Source organism: Ciconia boyciana, chromosome 8 (genome assembly GCF_034638445.1).
Source record: "Ciconia boyciana chromosome 8, ASM3463844v1, whole genome shotgun sequence".
Taxonomy (NCBI): Eukaryota; Metazoa; Chordata; class Aves; order Ciconiiformes; family Ciconiidae; genus Ciconia; species Ciconia boyciana.
Genome location: NC_132941.1, coordinates 6898763 through 6923797, shown reverse-complemented (window position 1 = coordinate 6923797; position 25035 = coordinate 6898763). Strand labels below are relative to the sequence as shown.

The 25035-nt window shown below is 41.8% G+C and overlaps 1 protein-coding gene across 5 annotated transcripts in view; it reads left to right on the top strand.

The window, feature by feature from the left end:
• Positions 1 to 921: 921 nt before the first annotated feature.
• MCTP2 (multiple C2 and transmembrane domain containing 2) overlaps positions 922 to 25035 on the top strand; it is a 126264-nt gene continuing 102150 nt past the window's right edge. The window contains exons 1-3 of one of the 5 annotated variants that reach the window (XM_072870156.1): positions 922 to 1177; positions 18867 to 18970; positions 19775 to 20311. In XM_072870156.1, coding sequence (XP_072726257.1) covers positions 19838 to 20311 — 474 coding nt within the window. In that variant the 5' untranslated portion in view covers positions 922 to 1177; positions 18867 to 18970; positions 19775 to 19837. Of the gene's footprint in view, positions 1178 to 1798; positions 1925 to 16539; positions 16562 to 18866; positions 18975 to 19774; positions 20312 to 25035 lie in introns of those variants that run through there. The other 4 variants (XM_072870155.1, XM_072870158.1, XM_072870157.1 and 1 more) reach the window with 4 other exon arrangements.

Genomic DNA, 25035 nt, shown 5'->3' with positions numbered 1-25035 from the left:
CTTTTTTTGCTACTCCAAAAATCAGCAGCCTTCTTTATTAGATTGCCCTTGGGCATGTTTACAGTTTTTTCTCTCTTGGCTGTAGTCTTTGACAAAACATGCACAGAACTATTTTTGACACACATTTTGCGGGATCACAGAACTAACAGAAAAGTATTTTAAAGACTATGTTGTTCTTGTTCCAAACTTACCTAATTATCTGAATCTGATACCTTTCTTGGTTTAGATGAAAGGGTGACAAAAATATTAGTGGCGCAAGTTTTCTTTCTTCTCTGTTTTCAGTTTAGGTGGTTGATTAGTTTTCTGTTCTCAGCCAACTTCCCCTTAAATTTTTGATTGCATGAGCTGAGTAAAACTGGCCTGCTCAGCATTTAGCAAAACTTTGGAAAGCTATATGCACCGTAGGAGTTGCTGCATACTTCTTGATATAATATTGACCACAGGAACTGATGTTGTTGTTGAGGCTGTGCTGGAACATTAGGATCTGGCCATTCAAACGTGATCTTTAAGCCAGGAAGCAAAATAAAGCTTTGCCAATTTTTTTTGCCCTGAACCTGTAAAATTGCTCAGATGTCCAAGCAATTCTTACTGATGTGTAGCTCCTTGCTCCTGATCTTGTGGATCCATGTGGGCGGTGCATATGCGTGAATTCCTCCTCTCCAGATTTGGTTGAAAGAATTCGAGTAATGGCTTTTATAATGTTTTCCCCACGTTTTTAATCAGTGGTTAGTGGAATGACTCTTTGCATTATGACAAACCCTTACCACGTGTGCATAACAATTTGTATCTTGCAATAGCATAACGTGATTGCATCACCAAGTTTCAGGAGATGATATGAGTGTCACTACGTCAGCCATGCTCTTAGATAACGTGCAATTTCTGTTGATCAGAATGATAGGCATGGAATGTAAATAAATTCCATCACTAAGCTTCCCCCCCCGCTGTTGCTCTACACCTCAGGTAGTGATACCACACTCAATGGAGGTTGCACATCACAGGCGGGAGTGGTGACGTGTGACGTGCATGAGATCTCCGCGAAGGTGTGTGGTGGAGACCCAGAGTGCTCCAGAAACAAGCTGGTGTTGAAGGGGCTGCTGGGTAGCATTTGCCTTTCCATGCTGTGGCAAACTCATGAAGAAAGGCGTGTGGGACCTTGTTTCAGCTGCAGACGTGCCAGGTAAGCAAGTCATCTTACCCACTCCTGCCTCAGTTTCCTTGCCTGAAACACACCACACAGCTGTGATACTTGGCTCCCTTGTTAGGCACCAGGAGATGCAGCCCAGAAAAAGAGTTCGCAGATGCAGCCAAGAAAAAGCCTTACGTGGCAGTGCTGCTGTTGATTTTATTTCCCTTTGCCTGTAGTCATTCACGTAGTTTCCTTTCCAGCTCCACCCTCACCCAGGGCTGTCCAGGGGAGTGCTGTCAGCCCCCCTGCCCTCTGCTACCACCTTCCCCTCTGCCCCGGGCCTTTGGGACAAAACCCTCGCGGTTTTGGATTTGGTCGGGGAATGCTTTGGGCGAAATAGTGGCGGGGGCGGGGGGGAGAAGGGTAAAGGTCTAGAGAGGATGCTTCTGGGGGCTGGGGATCTCCGAGGGAAACGGTCCGCGGAGGAGGGGGATGCTCCGAGGTGGGCTGTCCCGGGGAAATGACCTGCAGGGGATGCCCCTGGGGGGGGCTTGCGGGAAGCCCAGGAGGCTCCGGGCTGCGGCGGAGGCGGGCGGGAAGCGCGCAGGGAGGCGCCGGCGGCGGCACCGCCCCGGGAGGCGGGGGCGGGCGGCGGCGGCGGTGACAGCGCCACGTGCCCGCCCCGGGACCGGCCGCCTTTGCTGAGCGGGGCCGGCGGCAGCGGCGGCGGCGGCGGCGGGCCGGGCCGGGCGGAGATGGGCGGCTGCGGGACCCCCGCGGGCTCTGCCCGGCGGACAGGTAAACCCGCTGCGCCGGGTGCCCGCCCGCGGTGCCCCAGGCTTCACTTCCCCGGGCAGGGAGCTCCCCTTCGCTCCCGGGGGGCTGCAGCCCTGCTCGCTCTTTCCTGTCACCGTCTGCTTTGCTACTAGCACGTCCTGTCGTCTTGCTTTAAATACAGAGTGCATGCCCTTTACAAGAACTATCTCGGCTGGTTGTAGGAGTGGGGGGTTGATGTGTTTTTTTTCTGGAGACTTGGCGGATTTTGCCTGTTTCGTGCCAGCCGGGTTGCTCTCATGGCTCGTACTTACCCAGGTATCGCAGAGAACTAACTCTGTAGAGGGAGGAGGCTCGAGGTTCCTCTGCGCTTTGCTTTGCCGTGTATCGCCTTGGCCGTGCTGCACGAGTTCCTTGGAGCTTGTGTGAATTTTGTGTGTGTGTGTTTTTGTGAGAAAGTTACGCTGGAGAAATCCTCTCCTTTCCCAGCCTACTTTCACTGGACTGATTCATCCCTATGTGTACTTGCTTACTGACATTGAGTTGGTTGGTTATTGACTTTAGTTAAAGAAATAAGCCACTTAATAATCAAACAATCCCTAAAATAAAAACAAACAACAAAGGAAAACATTCACACAAGTATATCAATGTAGCAAAGTTGCTTTAAGGGTACCTTTGTGGGAAATCTAAGACGTAAATTGTAGTTCTTTAAAAAAATCTGTCCACGTGCTCGTAATGAGAAATAGTGTAATTTCTCAGGGATGTTAGCATGGCACAACTATGGCAACTGGCAAGAAACCAGTCGGTGCCCTTAGTTTTATGACAGTCAGTTGTTCAAAGCACACTGGAAGCTGATTTACTACTACGTGACATTAAGAAAATAGAAATTCTCACCTGGATATTTTTGTATTAACGTCCATGATTAAGCTGTAGAATTTGTCATGTATTTTGCAGTGATTTGGATTCATTTTCAAGAGATGATACTGTTGAGTAGGTAGATTTAGCTGTCAGGATGAATGGGTGTATTTGAGTAAAAATCTTATTTGTTTGATTTCTTGCTGCTGTTCAATACCATCGTAAAATAGCTTATCATAAAGCAAATAGGCTTTCATACGATGTACTCTGAAGATGGATTCAGTATGTGTAGTTTCACTTTGTAGTAGCTGTGGGAAGAACAATTTGAAGAAAACAGTGCAGAGAGGAAATTTTCATTTTATTTCTTAAAAATTTTTGGCACTTTTCATTTTTTTTCATAAGGATGGTAAATTTTGTGCTGTTAAAGAAATGTTTAACTTTGATTATATTAAAGAAGCTATAGAATAGTTTGTAGATGTGTGTATTTAAGGTGTCGATTAAGAAACAAGGGCATGAGGAGGGGCACCGCTGTCATTGACAGTCGGTGGAAGGTGGGTATCTAAACAGCACGTGGGTTCCTGTAATCATCCCCTCTTTGGCCAGTGCATTAAGACTGTAACGGAGGGCTAGAAGCGTTGCTCATCATGTAATTCGAGGTAATCAGTACCATAACTGGCTCAACTTCACTGCAAGTTTTTTTCCCAGTGGCTTTTGCATTTAGTAATACAAGCAGCTGCTTTCCGACTAACTGCACTGACGAAATTCCTCTTACTTGAACAGGTAATTATTCAAAAATGTACCTGCTCAGGCAAGAAATACTTCCGAGGAGAATAGTGGTTGTGCTTTGAATGTTGAAGTTCACTGGGATTTGGGGCTGCCTGTGATGAAGCTGGGGTTGGGCCGTGTGTGTGGCCAGGGTGGGCTCAGGACAGGGGATAAACCTTACCCCAGAAGCCTCTCAGTTCTTCCCGCTGAGATTTCCAGGCAATATTGAGTGTCTGCTTCTGCTGCTTTAGTCTACATTGTGCTGATTTCCCCACCTCATCTCTAAACCTGATTTCTTATTGATAGCTGAAGGTTGCCATGAGGCCTCCGCCAGAAGATGTGAAATTCCTGCAGGACACTTGTAACAGCTTGCACTGTCATTTTGTTACGACAGTCTCAGGTTTTATCAGTTTTGGTCACTCACTCCTACACCATGAACTAGTTTTAGTATGGGGCTTTGAACTTCAGTCTCCCAAGGTACAGAGACATGGGGTCTCTCTTATCATCCCCGTGCTGGTTGGGGTCCCTCTGCCCGGGCAGCAGCCTGATGGCGTGGGAGAGAGGGAGCTTTACCTTAGCGGAGGAGAGCAAAGCATGCTAAATATGCTCTGCATTTCCTCTGTGCCATTTCCATCCTTGAGTGGAAAATTGCTCCCCATTTCCTCAGATTTGGAGGATTTACTTTGGCACCCTTCCCACATTCCCATTTTACTTCCAGTTGTCTTTATTAGATAACACGCTTGCATAGAAGCTTGTTTATAAGCAAAAGGAACATTTTTCCTCTATCTATTCCTACCAGAATTAAGCAGTTCAATGTTCCCTGGGTCCTGGCAGGCTGTTTCTCAAGCCTAAATTGGTCTTTGCAGGATTATGAGGCTGTCAGAAGCATGAGCGCCTCAAACTCTGATTTCAAATTGAGTATCAGCCTAACAGCTGTACCTCAGTGCACCTCTATTTTCTAAGCTGCTGATGCTATAAAATCAAATTATAGAAGCAGAGGGGATATTCATGTTTAGGCAATTTGTGTGTCTCAATAGCAAGGCTTGCTTTCTGTATTCCACGTAAGGATTAACTCCCCGTTGCCTTCTGTGTGAAGGTCCCAACAAAGACAGAGGATGATAAGAGAAACTGGGCCAAGTCTCCTGTGTTTGATCAAATGATTGATCCACCTTATTATATGCTTGGCAATTTCTTGCTTGAAGAAATTAGTTTGGGTGTAACTACAGGTTTATCAGCATTGCCACAGAGTGGGGTGATTGCTGTGTGGGCAGGCAGTTTTGGTCCAATTTAGGGATCAGGAGTAAGGAAGCCTGGTTAATGGAGACTTCGTTTCTGTTAGATGTGCTCCGCCTTCCCTAGATTTTGGGTATCCTGTGAGTAGTAAGGCACTACGGATGTGCAGTCTGTCTGTCCTGCCCTGAGGATGCCACCTCCTAAAACAAACTCAGCTTTTGCTACCCTCAGTGCAGCACGCCTCGCTGTGCTGGGGTAAATATCTGCATGAGTATGACTTTGTTTGCACTAATTCATCATGTAGCTGCTCTGCACTGATATAAAGGAGGGTCTTGCTATAAGTTGTAAAAGTATTTAGGAATTACTAGTATTCTTAGTTGTCAAAAAATAGAGTCCTTTAAAAAAAGCTGCACAACCAATCATAGGTGATTTTAAACCCCTTTAATCTATTCTTTCAGCTTAAAAAATATTTGGTTAGTTACACCTAATGATAAGACTGTGGAAAATAAGATGTTAATTAACTTTTCTTGAAACATTCCTAGAATGGTTTTGGACTTTGATTGTTTTGCACTACGTTATAAATTCTGACAAATCAATTATCTCAGAAAAAAAAAAGAGATTTTGCATGCCTGTTGTGCGTGCCAGTTAAGAAGTTTGGATAGTGTAACTTTAACCAGGCTCCTTGAATGATCTGTGCTTTTTAATTAAGAGAGATCATTAGAGATGGTAATGAAGAAGTGGGCAAAATCTGAGTGATATGGAGTAAACAGAGAACAATTACTCATAATTTCACATAACTCAAGATTTTAAAGAGGTGAGAATAAATGAGCAGAATTCAATGGTTTTTTTTCTGAGGGACTGTTCAATAAGAGTTATGTTTCATACAAGCAAAATTTATCTATGGAACTCATTATCGCAGGACATTCCTGTTGCTTAAGATATAAATGAATTTTAAAAGTTGTTAAGCAAATTAATAGAGAAAAAGTATACTAGGACTGTAAATCACAAAGATGCAGATACAATTTCTAGCTGAAGCATCTCCTAAATCACAGATTCCTGGAAACCAGGAGATTACTTTGCAGGCAGAATCACTATATAATTTCCTGCCTTTATATTCTTTCCCTGAGCATCTCCTTTTGGTCAGAGTTAGAGGGAGCTTATTGGGCTAAATCGATATTTGGAGTGATGCAGTCCACTTCCATGCTAGATGTGATGAAAATTTGGATGGGTTTTTCTCAGATCACTACTACTTTGTCCAAAACACTTCCAAGGAGGTGGATGTTAGACATACATAACTTCAATTTTCACACTTGGGGAAAAACCTGCAGTAAATAGTGTGCTCAATGCTGTGTTTCCTTAAGTTTTGATTAACTAGCTATTTGTAACCATCTGTTAAGAACACAGATTGATCTGACATTTTGCAAGGCTACACTACTGCTGCAAGGCTTCATTGTTTTATCACTCATGAAATAATTGGATTATTGTGTGAAAATCTGGAGGACATTATGATTTCAGTTTTGATTTCTATTTTCTTAAGTGTATGCTGCCATTTTTTAAGGAGGCTTAGTTTTTTCATTATCTTCACATAAGCAATCTGCTGAACTTTAGGCATTTTATTTTTTAACGTTTTAACCTTTGTTTTTGACGCTTACACTGCTTCCTGTTAAACCTTGCGTCAGAGTTGAGGGTAACAAATTGTGTGTGTTCGCACTTTCCCATTGACTTCAGCTGCTGCTTGTCTAAGGAAAATAGGCCCTTGAGCTGGAAGTCTTCAAGGCTGGAATTAGACCTAGAACATTTCCAGTTTGGTCACGAAGGTGTCCAGCTCCCCTGCCACCAGAGAGGACCCTCGCGAGGGTAGGTAGAGTGCACAGTGTGACCACCGTTGGTCTTACAGGAGAGCATCTTGGTAACACTTTCTGGTGGTCCCTAATTAAAACTAGTTGGCTTGATTGCTTGCTTCTGGTTTCTTGGTTAGTGTATGGTGAGAGTTGGAGCTAAATGACCTGGAGGGTGACTTCTCTGCCTGCTGTGGTGGGTGCCTGTTTCATATGTATTTACACAGATGCTCCTTCCCTAGTTTGTTTTCACTTTCCCACAAAAACAACTTGCTAAAATACAAGCAAAATAGTAACGTAGGTTTTGAGATCTTTGTTTTGTTTTGTTGGCCTTTTGGAATGAGGAAAGAAAAGGGATATCTTATTCATATCCTTCCTTTCTGGGAAGTGATTGTACCCTTGACAATTCTTCCTGTTGCCCACTCCTAAGCACTACATTTGTAGTCTGCAAAGTAAATTCTGCTTTACTGGAAACTTTAGGTTTGGGCAGACTTCATTGTTTTCAAAATTCTTGGAATTGTATAGCTTTGCTGCCTTAAGATCAGAGATAAGAGCTAATTTGGAAATAAATTTCCAACTCTGTGTAACACTATAAATTAAGACACAGAAGCAGCTCTGTTGTCTTTTCAGGATTTATGAGTGTGTGCTTTCATTCCTCTTTGCTCCTAAATACATAAGGCTTACTCTAGAAGTAAGTTTTGGCCAGGACAGGGTATATAATCTTTCTTGTTTGATAATCTCGTAATGGAGATGAATGGAAATGAGATGGCCATACTAGTTTGTTTGAGCAGGCTTTTGTCTCTATTGCCATTGATGAGGAGGTGGCGATGATCTGGAGCTGTCAGTGAGGATGGGGCAGACTCTCTTAGCTCATATTATCATGGCTGTGAATTTTTTTATAAAAGCCTGGCTCATTTGGGTTTAAGTGGGAAGGGATTATGGAGCTCTGTTCTTTGAAATATGATTGCATACAAGTTCCCCTTAAAGTAAAATCCTATTGAACCTAGTGGTTTTGACAATTTCAAATAAAAATATCCAAATAAATGAGGTAGCATAACTCGGCTCCTTGGTGCTGCTTCCCTGGGTTTCAAGTGGGATGTTTTTTTGGTCTCTTCCCTCATGGGAAACATCTGCAGAACCAAATGGCAAATCATTAATGCTCATTCAATAGCAGGCTTTGTTCCCAGTTTCTTGTACTTGGAAACAATTAACTGTAGAGTTTTGTCTTATTTTTCTTTTTGAGTTTAAACGTCTAATTCCACTTATATATTCTAGTGGATTTTGTAGAAGTCCTGCTATTTGCGATTGCTTGTAGTTATTTTAGAATATATGCTCCCTATCCAAATTCAGACAGTGGTAATCGTGATCGTACCGTTGTGGTTGGGGTGTGATTTTTTTTTTTTTTTTTTAAATAAGTGGCTGAATTTTGTTTGACTTTGTAAAAACTATAATTTAGGACACAAATCTCATTACAAGCTAGGGGAAGACATTTGCGTTTTGAAATGCAGTCTGTTTCTTCCAGTTCAGGAAGGTTTCTGGTTCCTAACATCCACCAAACAACCTTGGATGTCTCATAGTAACATTTAGCAAAAAATCTGTCTAGCCTTTGATACTAAGCAAATGAAAGCTGAAGGAGATCAAACACTCATCTACTTAGATGCAAAAGTTGTTTGAACCAGAAAACCTTCTGATCTATTTAGCTGACTGCAAGCAGTTTGTGTTTCAGGATCCTTGCCAAATTAGTGACTCTTGCCCATATCTGCGAGACACAGGTAACTGGAATGTGGATAGCTCTTAAATCCATTAAAAAACATTACTACATCTTGAAAGGTTGACATCTGTTGCAAAAGTTTTGGTTGTGAGCTCTATGCGGTTTTAATCCATGAACAAAACGGGGAGATTGTATCATTACGATAGCTGAATTAAAATGCCTTTTAGTTAGTATTCACCAGAACTAAGCATCCATGATTAAGAAACTCTGCATTTAATTTGTTAATTATGGGCTAAGTGGTCATAATTTATGCACTCAACATTTAGTTTGAGAATATGCGAATGGGGCATGATAATGACAAGTCTAGCGGTCAGTTTGATCTATTTGAAACTATCCTGCCTGGAGCTATGTATGCATGCAAGGAGAATTAAAAACAAAAAAAGCCCCACTGTGGTAACAGTGTACAAATGAGCAGCCAGTGTGGTTGGGCAGCATGAGCACGGAGCTGTAGATGTGCTTGAGGGCAGGTATTTAAAGTTTAGCAAACTTCACCCCACCTTGCCTATGGCAAATTTACCCCGGATAAATCAGGAGTGTTTTTTAAGAACTGTGTAATGCATCTGCAGTTTTTCACAATAAAAGTAGTTTGAGTTGGACAGATGTTAACATCTTCCTGGGTCCGCCACCTGGATGTAGCATGGGGCTGCCAGGAGCTCTCTGTTTGGACCTAGGATTTGTGTTCTTCAGTTTGATGCAACTGAAATGGAATAAAATCCAGCAAGCTCTGGCTCTAAATGGAGAATCTCTTGAATTCTATTTAAAATACTTTTATGTTGAGGTTTGGGTGTCTCATGCCAACAGATAAGGTAATCACCCTGTCATTTGATGGTGTACAGTGGGAATGCTTTTAGAAATGCATGCAAGTTCTGCCCTGAATCACGGGTCCATAACAGCGTTCCTCGAAGCGTGGGGTGTTTCCTTCTTCCCTCTTCTCCCAAAATGCATTTAAGGGAGGTGTGAATGAGTAATGTGTTGTGCTGAAGATGCTGAAGCGAAGCAGGCATTGGGACCGAGCACTGCTGTGTGGTACCCACGTTAGCCCCGACTTGGGGACAACTGGTTCTGTGCGACGTGATGATGGCCATGCCAGGTGAGATCAAAGGTCCACGTCCCCAGGACCTGATCTCTGATGGTCCCTGACATGGCATGCAGTCAGAACAGTGGTATATCAAAGTCAGAACAGTTGAATATCAAAGAAGCCCTTACTGGGGCCCAGAGAAGTCAGAATATTTTGGAAAATTCTGGGTTAGGAACAGAAAGCACTGAAGAAAATTGTCCATGACATCAGATCAAGTGACCAGAATGCCAGTGTAATGCCAATGAGCCTAACTCCCACATAAAAGCTGCCTGTAACTACAGTGCGGACGAAGATGTGCAAAATGAAAGCTACAGAGGAGGTTTGTCATATAAACCAAATATCTTAGAAGAGCTGAAGGTGAATTTTAAAATACCTCATCAAGTGCAAGTAGAAGAGGTGTCATCCTAACTCGGCAACGCCAGTATTTCTGTTTTGGGGAGCTTTCGGATTAGATCACTTCCAGGAATGCACCAACAGGCTTTACTATAGAGTTGAGGTTCTCTGAACGTCTGCAGGTAAAATCCTGGACAGGTCACTTAATATTCATCCCTGCATGGGACTGTATGCAGGGATGAATTCATATTCTTATATTTTAATTTTTGACCCCTTTATTCAAACTTAAAATAGTTACTGGAATCATAGTTTGTGCCTTTCTTGATAATGATGTCAGTATTTAGGGGCTTCAGCTTTAGCAAACCGAAACCATAGTGTTAAGACTTGGGAAGTGTCAAAGTGTAATTGCCAATGAACATGAGTTAAATTTACCAACTTTATCTGATCTTTTCAATGGGAGAATAATGCTGTAACAGAAGGCGGAGACAAGGTGAATACTTCTAGTGCCAGGAGGCTGAAAACTCAAATGGTGTATGGAAAGATAAACCTCAAAGCTGGTTCTCTTCTGTGAGAAATGGCTGGCATTTAGAGACACATGCTGGCATACATTCAGTCTCTACAATTGGAAAATAAAAAGTTTAAAAGAGCCTTTAGGTTTATGCTGCCATGTGTGTACTGAACATTTTACTGTTATGACTTCAGGGGAGCAATGTGACTGGTTTTAGTTGCATGTATTGGCTTCTTCATTTTTGAAGTATGAAGTTATTGTCCAGGATGAAATTTATTCGCCAGAATCACAGCTATGAATATGGAGGATGAAGCTCCTTCAGTCCAGGAGAAAGGCATATTGATGCATTTGCTTGCTTTTCCGTGTATAACAGAATCTTGCAAGTTTTACCCAGAAGTCGAGCTTAAGCAAGAGATGTTTTCTTGGCGTTAGTGACTAGTTTGTATGTATCTCTTTTCTACATTGTTTGTTATCAGACTAGGTATTTTGCTGCTTAACTTTGTGAAGTTAGCCATATAACTTATGGCTGATTCTTATTATCTAAAATACTGTCATCTGTAAAAGCACAGCTTATTGCTGATTGTTAAAATTTCTCCTAAACTTGCCTTTTTCCCCCTTTCTAGAGCAGGTATACCATACCCTTATTGCCATTTAGCCAATACAAAACCATGGTTTTCAAAGATCTCTGTTTTCAGGGGTTGTTCCCTAGTAATTATCTGCTCCTGCTTCAGTATTTTTCTGAGTGTCTTATCTCAGGATTCTTTGTAACTGAATTTTGGAGTAGCTGAGGATCCATGAAGCCCACTAAAAAGTTCATGTATTTTGAAAAAAATGATGTGTGGGAGCTTTGTGCTTAAGTTGTGCTTGTGGGTATAAGTGTGCACATGGGTGTAAATGTGCAATAGTTCTGCATACTCACAGTTGATTTCTTGGAGATTTAAGAAATACTGTGTGTCTTCCAGCAATACTTCCCTAGAAAAACACACTAGTGACAAGGAGGGGTTTTTGTCTCGCCCCAGATAAACACTCGTTTACCAGTTACAGCCTGGAGCTCAGACACAGATTCATTGTAGCTATGAATAAGTGCCTTCTGAGGCTGAGGATCTGAAGACTGCTTTGAGTGCTAAATATTTGTTTTATTCTTCATTTAAACTCCACTGTGCTTCTCCCAGGCTTTTCATTTCACTGGTGGTTGTGGTCTCTGTCCATCATCAGTCTCTGTGCTGTTAACTAGGTACAAGTTAGTTGTACCGATGATTGTGTGATAGTGCAGGAGATGCCACTGAAACCCTCAAACATTTTGCTTCACCAAGAGCTTCCTAAGGGCTTTATTTGTATGGGGGTTTTCCAGTCCCCCTTTCAACTTTCTCAGTGGCAATGCACAACACCAGATATCTAAGTGCAGTGATTTTCTGTAAGGAGACCTGTGGTTCTTGCAAAAAATGAGAGCTATTACTGGTGCAATTCCCTCGTTCAGTGATACGCTACAGCACACCAACCTCTATTTTCTTTAGGGGCAGTTGCCTTCAGCCTCCTGCCTTTGTGAATTAAGAGACTGTAAAAACACTGGGTCATTTTATCTACAGGTATACCCAAACCGTGTGGAGATGTTAAATGTGAAAGGACATTTAATCACACAGGTCAATACAGATTCAAAGCAATCTCAACTCTCCTGTGTACCCAGCTCTCACCGTGAGCTCTGGCCCTGGCACATGCCACGCTGCTGTTGGGAAGAGGAACACGCTGTAGGAAGGGAGAGAAGAGGGCAAACTCTACCAGCCTGCTTAGTGCAGGCTTTTGTCCTGTTCAAGTTAGCATCAGGCCATTTCTATGGATCAAAAGTGCTCTGTTTAGGCCACTTTGGTAAATTGTTGTTAAATAAAGAATCATGCAGAGTTTTTAGTAAATCTTTCCTTTGTAGTCACTGAGTTTTAATAACTAGCGTGACAGTAATAGTAGTTATTTAGGGAGCGATGCTGGCACACGCACAAGTAATTTGCATATAAACACAAACTTCTTTTATTTAAATATGTGACTTAGGTGCTAGTAAAAAGTACTGGCTGATTTGTCCTCCAGTGGAAATGGGTGTCCAATTTCCTTCCTAGGTTTGTTTTCCCTGAGAGTTATGAAAAGGCGTGATCTATTTCTGTGCACCTCTTGTTATAAAAATATACCTTTTGTTATAAGGGAGATGAACAAGGGCTTCAAGGAGAGAGTAAGGAGGAAGGAGGCTGCGGGGCTGGATTGCCACCGGATCTCCTCCGGATGGCCACCAGCTCCTTCAACACGTGGGTCCCTGCCGCTCTCCTGATTGTGTGTTGCCCCTCATGTGAGCCCTCATAAACTTCTCCTTTTTCTATTTATTTTAGAGCTCTCCTTATCTCACTCTTGCTCTGCTTGTACCTACATCTCTCCTTCCCCTTGCTGCTCATCAGCTTTCCCTCTTCCCCTGCTCCTGGAGGTGCCCTGCTCTAGGTACCACCTTTCCCAGGGATCACCCGATGTGATTGGGAAGAATGAGGCAAATTCTAAAACAGGTATAGTCAATGGTAAAGAAATATCCTGATTGCTGGCATGATCTCAGTACATGGCACAGTGCCTTCCAAGGGCAGGATCTGTCACTCCAGGATCTTTCGTGGAGCCTGGTTTGACGTGCCTATCATCCCTTGCGGTACAGGGCTGCAGGAAGCAGATCTTCATGCATAGGTGTCCCCGGAGAGGTCTGATGCTTGGCAGGTGTGATTGCACTGTAAAGATCATATTTGACTGCCCATGTCATTGACATTGGTACAGTCCCATGAATTAGATTGAAAAGACTGAAGGGGCCTTCTGGCTTGCACAGGTACAATTGCAAGCTACAATATTTTGAAGAAAGCTGAAAGAGTGGAAGGAACTTGTGAAATATTTTTGTAAAAATACACCCAAACACTTCCTCCTTCATTTCCCCCATACATACTCATCATTTTTCTTCTGTTTTAGAATAGACAGAAACAAACCAAAAGCAATACTTTCATAAGCTGGAGGCAGGTGCAGTTTTTTTTTTCAGTAACTTTCACTGTCAGATGCTATTTTAAGACGCTTATAGCAGCTGGTTGTTCTGTTACTTCTCATAGTTACTGTCTGCTCATAAATGTTGAGAAAAAAGCTCTCCAGATTGTGCAAAAGAGTCTCTAAGGAGTTAGAGCATCCCTGTTCCTCTCTTGCGTGGTAAGTGGAGGAAGATGTGTGCTCATTTCATGTGTTTGTGAAAGATGGAGCTCATCACATTTGAGCCAATTAAAAAATGAAAAGCCAAGCATGGGATCTAAAAGCCCAGAGCCTAAAAACCCAGGGATCTGTAAACCACCCCCGCACAACAAACCCAAAACCTAAAAAAAAAAAAAAAAAAGTCTTACTCAAGATGCCTGTATTATCTGCATATAATAAACATGCTTTTCTGAAGCTTTGTATTTACCCTAGATAGTATTTGTGATCTTCTGCAAGGACTGTAGATTTCTTTCAGCTTATATCAAGAAAATAAGGCTGGTTTCTTTTGGTCATCTTCTTTCCATTCAAGCATTGAAGCATATATAAAATTGTCTTTTATGAAGCACTTGTACTAATTTGGTTGACAGGAACAGGTCAAGTTTTTATTTTATTTTATATTTAAGTTTAGCATCCCACTATGCTTTGCAAATGAGCCTGTAACGATAGAGCAATAGAAGAGCAGGGTCTGTATCGACAGACTGGCATCATGTGAAGCCCTACAGGGAAGCTTAAGCTCCAACGCAATGGCAAGATTTGGAAGCTGGCCAAGGTATGACCCTGCTTTTGCAGCAAGTCGCCTGTGCAATGAAGACGTTAGCTACACTTCAGCAGTGCGCTCCCTTTGATGCTTGTTAGTACTAAAAATAATTCTAACACTGATTTCCCCAGGGTAATTAGCCTGTGCAGAATCAGATTGAGATTAGACTTTTTCTGGTGCCTTATCAAATTTAAGTTCAGGTATTTACCATATGCTGTAAGACACAGCTGCAGGAAGAAAAGGCTGTCTCAGTTTCTCAATATTGTATCTAATTCAGCGTCCCTTGTTAGCTTCTGTGATCATACCCAGAGAGGAATGGCCTCAGGCCCACCTAGGTCAGCCTTTTGGTTTGAACTTGTTTTTTCTGCAAAGGAAGCACTTGAAGGTGTTGATAATCCAAGGGACATCCTGCCCCTGGTAAGGTATCGCCTTTTCTTTTACATGTTTTAAATATCATGTATGAGTGTAACTGGTGCTGGGTTTGGAATGCTCCAGGAGCAACTGGTAACTCTGAATAAAGGGTTATTTTATTTGCATGACAGTCTTTTATCTTTGTGGCTGTTGATGCTTATCATAAAGCTACTGCACTTCCAGAGTAGGTACTGAAATAAGCCATTGCAGAGAAGGAAGTGTAGGTTTCTTTTTCTCAAGTAATTCCACTCTTAGTAATGATTCGTATTTGACTGTGTTCTAGACAGTAATAAGAAAAACCTGGAGTACTTAGTATGATCTGTTATAGAAATAACCACCCAGCATATACAGTTGTTGTTTAGCCATCTGAGACCTATTTTCCTGATATTTTCCTTTTTCTCCCAGGGAGGAATGGTTTAATTTATGGCTCCTAGGGCCGGAGGGTGGAATCTATAGCAAAAATCTAAAAGAAGGGTATGAAGAGGATCCCACTCCCTTTCCCCCTTGCTCCCTTATCTCCTTCTTGATGTCAGCCTTGTTTCTCAGCGCACTGAATTCAGAAATTATAAATCTAAAGGGGTTATACTCCTACTATAACTTTCAATAGCCAAATACTATGCTGCACAGCAGAAGTATAATTAGCTTTGCTTATGACTTGTATAATGTCTCATGCGTTAAGTTTTAAACCAGTGAATCTGTGCCAGGCAGGCAGAAATTGGGGTGAATATCCTATGCCAGAACAGCCAGAATCAATAGAGGTTTTACAATGAGGGAGTTTCATTAGTTCCTTCCAGTTTGAACCTATGTTAAGATGCATGCAAGTGAGGGACATCTTCCTAACAGCCTCTAACGCCTGTGAGTGTTTTCAGCTACGATGGGTTTAAATGTTGGCTAGCATTTAGTTGTAGCTGAAAACATACTGACTGAATCAGATATTACGAAGATGGATGGCATGCAAACTGACCCTACGTTTTCACCTTAATTGGATAAGCAAATGGAGTACAACGATTACTAGATTTATGAAAGTTGTAACAGTGGTGGTGGTGTGCTCAGCTGCATTTTTATCTTCTTGCTGGCTTTGAGGACGCTTCTTAAAAGCGGTAGCAGGGAGCGTTTCAGGGGTGCTTCAGTGAGCATGGTGCACTTCTGGGTGTGCAGGGAATGATTACTTAGTGAAGAAAGACAATGTATTCCATAATTTCCAACGTGTAAATCAATTTGGGTTTGTTTGCCCGTTTAGTTATATTGGGCACTTTTATAATGTTTTCAGAGTGTCTTGCAGTATTTCCCACTTGTGGCTTTTCTGGCTTCCTGACAAGAGAGTAAGTGAAGTAGAATTGCAGAATGATTTCTCTAGGCTTTCAGTGGCATTTGAAATATCTCTTATAGCCACCCGTTAGAACATCTAAAAAAATCATTTAGCTCTAAATATTATAACAATTGCAGGGAGTATGTAGGGAGTGTTATAGTGAGAGAAACCAAAGCACATAAAAAAATTAAAAAATCCCAAGGACTATGATTAGAAGATACTTAAGGGAGGATAAAATGCTAGAAATGATTTGTTATACCGGTCAGATGGTGAGCTGTGACCAACTTTTCTGTCACTAATCCTTTCCTTCTTGCCCCTGTTGCTCCCAAAAGAGGAGACAGCAAAAGAAAAGGATATTAAAAAAAAAAAGAGAGGTGCAATCAAAAGTGGTCTGTCTGAAGGAAGAGATTAAACTATATGGGTTCTTCTGAGCATGTGAGATTTAGCAGCATGTTAAAGACAAGACTGAAGAAGATAGGCTAAAAAGATATTTTTTTTCTTATTACGCAAGAACAAGGAGCCATTCCATTAAATTAAAAACAACAAAGTTAAAACTGGTAACAGGAAGTGTTTCTCTTTGATTACTGTTTGCAGAGTTTTGCTATAATGTGCCATTGATGCAGGCAAAGAATAAAGAGGCCAAGCTTAGACCAAGAATTTGGCAAAGTACACTTTTACCCGTGGCTGCTTAGGGAATATTTGGCGATACGGTTGGCACCGAACTTCTGGGACTGTGGAAGGAAGAGGGAAAACTTCTGGCCTGTGGAGGATAAGAAGTACGTGAACAACATGTTGGTACCAAGAACACACTTTTTACAAGCAAGGGAGAATTTCTCTCTCTTTAAAATTATGTGTTTCTATTGATGGTCCTCAGTATGGAAAAGAAAAGCAGAGAAAAACTGATATAGGAAGAAAGAACAGTTGTGCATGTGAATACGTGCTGGTGTGGTACCCCAGGAAGCCTGGCACCCCTGGCTCCAGCACCGCGCTGGGGAGGGAGGGTGGTCCCCATCCCTGATCTTCCAGTGACCTCTCTGGGAAACAGATTTCTGGTCATGGTGGTGATGTGTTTTCTCTGCTTGAACTGGGGAAGTGAAAAAAGTGCCAGTCTGTGGATGGCTGATGTCAGAGTGCATTTGCCCTTCAGACTGTATTTATCCTTTTCGCAGATTAGAACAGATTGTGTATTTATTTTTATTTGTGTCTTATAACCATCATTTGGATTAATTTGTTTGTAGATACAGTATTTATAAAAGAAAAGTTACAGCTGCAGCAGGAGTGTAGGTGTAAGGGTTCAGAGGCGGAGTATGGCCAAACTCCTTGGCAATCCAGGGATGGGGTTGTTTCTTTTGTGGCCTCAGTTCAGGCAACCTTGTGCTCCCTATGCAGCAAATTCCACCACCGTGTTGCCCCAGTGTGGGAGCTGGAGCGGGAGCTGCTAGGTGGCAGGTAGCTGGAGCCATCCCTGCTGTCTTGACCAAAACCCAGAAACTTTTTCCCCAATTTTTTTTTTCTTGTTTGTTTTTTTTTTTTTTTTTTTTTATTCCACTGTGATTCTGCCTGGCTTGAGGACTCTGCTCATTCTGGGTTAAATGCAAGTGGGTCTCAGAGATACAGTGTGGTCCCTGCACCATCCTTGCTGAATGGGCGTTTCTATTCAGCAACTGAAGGAATGTAACTGGAAAAAACATTCAACTGGGGGAAAGTAACTGGAAAAACCTAGAGGAACGAGTCCGCTGCTAGGAAACAAAATCTCAAAGCAAACAAAATAAAAATGACAGCAGTGGGTCATCAAAATGAGAGGGGTGGAGAATAACAGGAAGGGAATAGGAATCAGTAAAAGCCTTGGGAAGTGGATGTTGTGAGCTGGTCCTGCCTTTATTTACAATGTCTTTACTTCAGCAGGTTTCTATGCATGTAGGCGAGGAAAGCAGAGAGCACTAGCAGTAGATGAGTTGTTTAAATGAGTCCCAACAGTGGTGTTTCATAATGTTTTGTGCAAATGTGTTTAGCTAATAATTTCTGTTGTTGGCATGTGGTGTAACGCTACCAAGGAGGCCTGCGGCTGCTTTGTCAAGTTTTTATTTACAGAGGGAAGAGCCTAAGTGAAAGCTATCAGCTGATGAGAGCAAATTCAGCCATGTCTCTGGTGAGCTTGCACAGGGTATCAGGTGCTGCTCCTGCCTTTCTGGTCAAATGTGTTAGGGTTGGCATTTATTTCTTCTCTCCTCCTTCTGTAAATCTGATCGTCTTGCACTTCACCTCGAGTTCAGTGAGAAAAGAAAGCCCCGCCATGCTTTTGTGTGCCTCAAATCCCCCTCTGTGAGGTTCAGAAAATCGGTTTTGCTTCTCAGTGATGCCATGAGGGGAAAAAAGAATTTCAGTTTGTCCATGTGCACTTTGATACTGGGTCTGACTTCTGGAGATAGAGGTGAAAATACTGTGTTAAGCTGATATATCTATCCTAGCATACCTTCCTATTTGGGCAGAATTCGTTACTGCCTTGTGAATGCATGTAATGCTATCAAAGCTTATTATTTTTTGTATGGAATATGACGATGCTGATATTAATTATTTATATACCAATGTAAATGGGGGGAGGATTGTGCAGCTTTAGTTATGTAGTAATACAGTTAAAGCATTTTTCTGTAGGTGCCTGAACACTCTGCGAGTAGGGTGGGGTTAAAATTATTTAAATAAGTTATTAAGTAACTGGCTATACAACCTCATTCAAATTAATGAATGTAAGAGTAGATTTCTTTGAAAGCAGACAGTGATTTCTCTATCTGGATTCATCCAACAGTTATATTTCTATTGCCTGTTCTGGTGTTTTCCCTAGTGATCAGGAAAACAGTGGGATAAGTAATTTTCGGTCAAGTATGTAATTGTTAGAACGTAAATATGCTGTGAGTTTTGGAAGCAGCAGTCATGTAGTTAACGGGTATACATTTCTAAGGACGTAGGTATATAGTGTAACCTCTGTGTGTGTGTCTTTGGGATTATAAAGGAGTAAATCTGCAGGCTTCATCAGCGTTTTCCTTAATGAGTTTTGATGATGATTTGACTATCCCTGCTTCACAGAATAAGGATGGTTGCTCAGCTGTTAACCACGAAAGACGCCATCCGTGAGGATATTCCTGTGCACAGAGGTGTCCATTCGACTGCTCCCTTACGATGCAGATACAGTAGGTGATTTTGTTTTGGCTCTTTTTGTCTTGTCCCTCCCTACTGTATAAACGCTCAGTATGGATCAACTCAAAGGCAAGAGTCCACCAGTAGGTTTTCAAAATCTGTAAGTGATCTATCCATCCCTTTTTGCCCTCACTTTCTGTCAATTGCCTTCTTTATGAGGAAAATTAATACTGCAGCGGTGACTTTCACTGGCAGTGTGTTAACGTAAGGGAGTGTTTTGGGGTTTCAGCTGGGATTTCTCATGTCCTATGTGTCCTCTTCAGCCTCAGCCACTTAGTTTGGGGAGCTGTTTTTCGTGTTGTGCTTGTCCACTAATGTGTCGTGTAAGAACCCATGTAGCCTAGGAAATAGCCAAAAACCACCTACACAGGCTGGAAAAGCATCAGCAGAAATTACGGTGCCAGCTTTGCCAGCATTTTTTGTGTACTAGCATTCTTGTGATTTAACTCCCATCAGTAAGTTTTGTACAGAAACAGTTTCAAATTGATTAAATCTCAAATTTTTGCAAATCGGGACTTGGCAGAGGAAGAAATATAATGTCTCCTCTTAGCAATCAGAAAGTAGTGGGCAGACATTGCATTTTAGTGTAGGATTAAATACTTGTTCTGGCTGTTTTCCTCCTAAATAATCAAACCTACCCACCAGACTGTATTTAGAAGCACTTGATAATGCAGCATGCTTTGTTTTAACTGTTGAGAAAAATGACTGAAAGCTTCAAGATGAGACAACATGAATCATAATCTTCAGCGGCTGTTCACTTTCATGATTGACTTGCCTTCTTCCTACGTTCCTTTTAGTCACCCTGGGAATTGCTGAAGCCGTTTCGTGCAGGAGGCATTGCTGAGATTCCCCTTGCAGCAATGGACTTGGATAAACCATCCGTCTGGGGATCCCTGAAGCAGAAAACTAGACCGTTCCTGCAAAACCTAAGCGTGAAGAAGACAAAGAAAAGGTCGAGCAAAATGGTGGAGAGGAAGGTCCACTCCTTGGACCGACGCCTCAGCGTGTCGGTGCCTGACATGCTGGAGGTGGAGACTCTTATGGAAGAAGGAACGACTTATTTGAGTACTCAGGTGTTGTCGAGCTGCTCCCCCAAGAGCTTCTCCAGGTCTGTGGTGTCCCAGAAAAGCAGAAGTGCTTCGGTGAGGCTGGCGGGAGAGGCCTGGCCATGGGCACCGCAGCAGGCGACACGCACGGAGGTGACGGTCACCCACCCGGACGTGCAAGTCACGGGCAGCGCCATGTCCGAGGCGAAGAGGAGAGCCAGCGATGACCTCTTTGAGCTGCTGCAGAGCGCGCGCCTGAGCACCGCTCTGTCGGACGAGGGGGCAGAGGTAGGTGCTTGGGCATCAGCCGGGCTCAGCGGCCGCCCTGGGCTCGTCATGCTTCTCCTTAATTGCCTGGGTTATAAAGGGATGGAGGAGGGGGCCCTATTCAGGGAATGAATGGGGGATAAAAATAAGCATAAACCATGCATGATATATAAATTATGGGAGACTAATTCAGATACCCTTTCTGTCAATCTGGAGCTGCAATATAACCCCACTCCTTTTTTTTTTTTTTTTTTTTTTTTTAAATTTTGGCAAGGTGATGATACTTCAGATTTTTCAGAGTTGTTGGAATTGCTCGCTTAAGTAAAAAGTTGTTGCAGTCCTCTGAGCTCTGAAACATGCTGCTGATACATTTGCCATAGTATTCTTTTTAGTTAATAAAGCTTTACCAGGATTGCTGTATAGCAAAATCAATTTACCATCCACCCACTCAAGATCCAGCTGAAGGCAAGAGGTGAAAGATGACGGGTGAGCGAGGTGAACTCTGCCTGTACCTGGAATTAACCAAAACAAGCAGACTACAGTGAACATGTAGCATCATGCTTAGGGCTGGCCTTTGGGTTTGCGTTGTGATTAATTAGAGGAGGTGCAAAATCAAAACATTTCCTCTGCATTCCCCCTCCTGTCCTCCTTCTTCCCTTCCCCCCTGCTTTGCAGTCAGTATTTCCATGGCTGGACATACTGTCCCATGAACTGAAGGATCTGAGGCCAACATGCTTCAAATCTGACATGAAAGAGTAATTCCTGCCTGGCCTGAGCAAAGTGGATAATCCTGTGGAGTTGCATGATGGCTTTGTAATATAGACAGCAGGTGAAGACTGTGGCTGCCTGAAACATTTTAGGCAAAATTTGTTTTATTTATGTTTTGTGGAAGTGTATCTCCTCCTGTTGAGTTTTCACTGGGAAGGTTAGATTTTGAACTTTGTTTTGAGGCCTTTTTCCCCATAACCTAGGTGTTGCAGTTATGGTAGCTGCTTTCCTTAGTCATCTGAGGGGCAAAAATGGAAAACACACGTTTTGGTTTAAAGTCCTCCTTTGGGAGTGGTGATTTCACAGGTTAATTAACATTTTTTAACTGCATGTTCAAAATGATGGTTAGTGCTGCTATGGGGAAATGGTCCTTTCTGATATAAAACTGCTTGTTCTGCATCTCGAAGGTCTGTGTATTCTTATCAAATCAGTGTTAGCTCCTAGTCTGTTGTGATGCAGAGTATCAGACTGGTACTTACTGACCATCACTGCCAGTTTAGTGTTGCTAAATTTTTAACACATTGGCTTCAACTCACTGGAGTGTGCCATTATTCAGAGGTCTGCATAAGAAAAATAGCTAAAATAGTATAGAATTTTGTTTCTGTGCTTAAACTTTACCCAAAAGTTGTAGCAACTCACTCAGTAAGTGGTAGACTGGACATTTTGAACATGTCATTATTTTAGGAGTTTTTCCAGGTTGTTTTAATGATAGCAGCAGTTCTTTCCTGCTGTTGTAGACCAGAAACTCTAACCTAAAATTTACTGCAGCAGCACCAAAGTTAATCCTAAATCCTGCTTTGATTTTGGGCAAACTAAGTGCTTTAGGAAAAGGAGGTACCTGTATACTGATGGAGTAGCTTAGCTTCAAGTTTCCTCCAGACACACAGTCCGAGTCTAGCTTATTCTCTGCAGCATTTAGATATTTCCCAAATTGTGTATTTGTGTATGTGCTTGTGTGTGTAAATCATTTAATATTTACTTTTATATGAAATCATCTTGCTATGTGAATATCCTACCTTCCTTCCTATAATCTGCCTCCAATCACAACTTTTAAATGGAGAAAGAGATTTTTTTTTCCTAAAGAATACGTAGCAGAGAGTGAAGCAAAGAAAAGTAGAAATAGATAAGGAATATTGAATAAATTTAGTTATTTTTAAGTTGAATATGGTAAAACCCTCAATATTCAGCTTTTTGTGTACTTCATTGAACAGCTACAAAATTTGTACGCTGTATGCCTCGGATGGGGACAGTTTATTGCAGAGGTTGTTGGTCTCCTAATACTGGGTGGGCTTGCTGTGAAGAACACGACAATAGCTCGCATCGCTCTTTCGTGAGCAGCATTCACTGGTCAGTGAGGTAAATCGGAAGGAAGGCAGATCCCTGGAACAAAACAAACCGAAAAAAGCAAAAATGTAGGTTGAGCTTTTCTTCCCCCTGAATTGCTTGTCACATGCCACCTACTCATTTCCTGGTTATCTTTGGTCACCCAATATCATAAGATACTTTCTGAGCCTCATGCATGAGCTCAGTGGGGGCTTGTGGTTTTTACACTCGTCTAAACTCTCAGTACACAGAGCTGCCAGTGCTCGGAGCGTTCCATCTTCAGTAAAAGCTCTTGCCACAGGTACCGTATTTCCATTTGCCAAGAGATTTACTTTTATCTGTTCTCTCTTGCAGCTCAGCTAGGCAAATTTGAAGGGTGAAGAAGCAACTGAAGTTGCATTGAGCCCCTCCCTGATTGATTCAGGTTGCAAAGGGTGCCCTTAATGCCACTTTTTGCAGTTGGGTTTTGTCCGTGGTCATGCGTCATTGCTGAAGCACTCTAACACCACTTCTTCGTCTTCTTACTAACACCTTGCAGTGAGTCATTGGCAACCCAAAGCCTCGTCCCGTTGCCGATGCACTCAGTGCCCTTGTATTTTGAATCATTCTTCCACAGAAAACAAGAGGAGATAGAGGTTATAAATCTTGTCAGGAGAAACATCTGATTGATTTATATTTTTATATATATATATATATATATATATATATATATATATATATATATATACACACACTCCTGTTTGATTTGTTTTTACACAGATACATTTGGGACTGGGACCTGCTTGGTGGATGTGGCCACATTTGTTTACACTTAAAAGTTCAGAAACGTCACTGTGGTTAGATAAAATCAAGATTTCAGGACCATATTTTCAGTGAGGCTTTTGTCTATATTCAGTATTCTCATTGCAATTAGCTACTTAGAATAATAGCAATTTACATTATGTGGAGCTAAAATGAAAAAAAAAAGCAACTTTTTTCTTTAAAATTATCTTTGTTCAAAATCTGTTGATGTAACACAAGTAAACAAAAAGCAGAATAAAGAAAAATCATAACTTTGAGGGTAATTTTTTTTGTTATAACTTATATCAAGCTAGCAGAGAGCATACTTTTTTATTATTATAATTTCAATGTAGTTCTTTGATTCTGTGTTTATGCCATGTAAAACAAGCTGTAAAGAGAAACCATTATCAGTGCCAATGACGGTGCCTGAAGGAGATTCCTGTGAAGCCAGAGACTACGAGAAATGCTAGGTTTAATGCACACAAGTGAGATTTTATGCATACTAGTCAGGAAATTCAAAGTTAGGGTTCCCCTAGCAGCTGTAACTCAGCTCTGTTGTGTGAGAAAACTCTTCTGCTGCTCTTTATGATGATAATTTTTCTACTGTTAATGTGTTTTTGCAAGGTGGCCAAGTTACGATTACTGTGGGAACCATAATGTTAAATTTTGTCTGCCATGCAAGTGAAATTTTACTTGCAATGCTGGATTACTGTACTTCCTGATATGTAATATATGTATTTGGGGGAAGGAGGAGGAGAAGAATTACACAAAAGCTTATTTATATTTATTTCAACATATCAACATCTCTGAGATTTATGATCTTTGGTGCCGGAGCTGATTTTTTTTTTTGTTTGTATAGTGTTCCACACAATGCAGCTCTCATCTGAGAGATTTGGATGTTACCACATTGCACATAATAACATTTTCACATGAGGATCGAATTCCACCTTGTGTGCATTTCTGTAGACTGAGGTTATTCTTAGCATAAATCTTTGTATTTGAATGGGCTGTGATTGCCCTGCATTAGACCAAAAGAGTTGCCCAGGCATGTAGGTCCTCTTCAGCTAAAATGATGATCATAGACTCTTCTAGGAGTCAAAATAGCATCAGAGGTGTCTTGACCAATGAATCCCTTCTGTGCATCTAGACAGACTAGAGGCCATGCCACCGTAGCCTCAAGTTTTTGGATGAGTCAGTATTTGGGAAGAAATGTTTGACTTCCTCTCCTATGCTGGGCCCTAGGTAAAAATCCTTTGGATCTTCCAGTTACTGCAGAAAGTGGGGGGACATACTTGTCCAACAACTTTTTGCCCTTTCCCTGTGACCGTTGCTTTCTAACTTTTCCCCTGAGCCTTTTTTATTTATTTATTTTTTTATTGGAAACAAAAACCAAAACTTTTCCTGGACCTTGCCTTTTGGGTGATGAAGGAGAAATTGTAGTCAACTTGAGAGAGCAGCCAGCTTTCCAACCCCAGGATATTGCTGCTGCTGCCACCACTTCAGGCATTTTTTATTTCATTTTAGCGAGGACACTTGGAGATTCAACAAATAAAATTCTGCTCAGGAATAGGGGTCAGCATTGCAACGCTGACTGATAAGGCACCAGATGTAATAACCTTCAGGCATCAGGAGAGTTTGTTGTAAGGACCTTCAGCACTGAAAGCACAGGTCTCTACTGGGGAGGACAAGAATTTATTCCAATAGCTGGAAGCAGGCACTTAGTCTCTTCAGTTTAATCTAAAAAAATAAGTGCAGTTACTGCAAAACAGGAAAAAGAAACATAGATCTACATTATGGGGAGGAAGGTTCTATAAGCAGAAGTAAATGAATTTCACTGGTTGCACATATGTATGAGTACTTTCTTGACTCATATT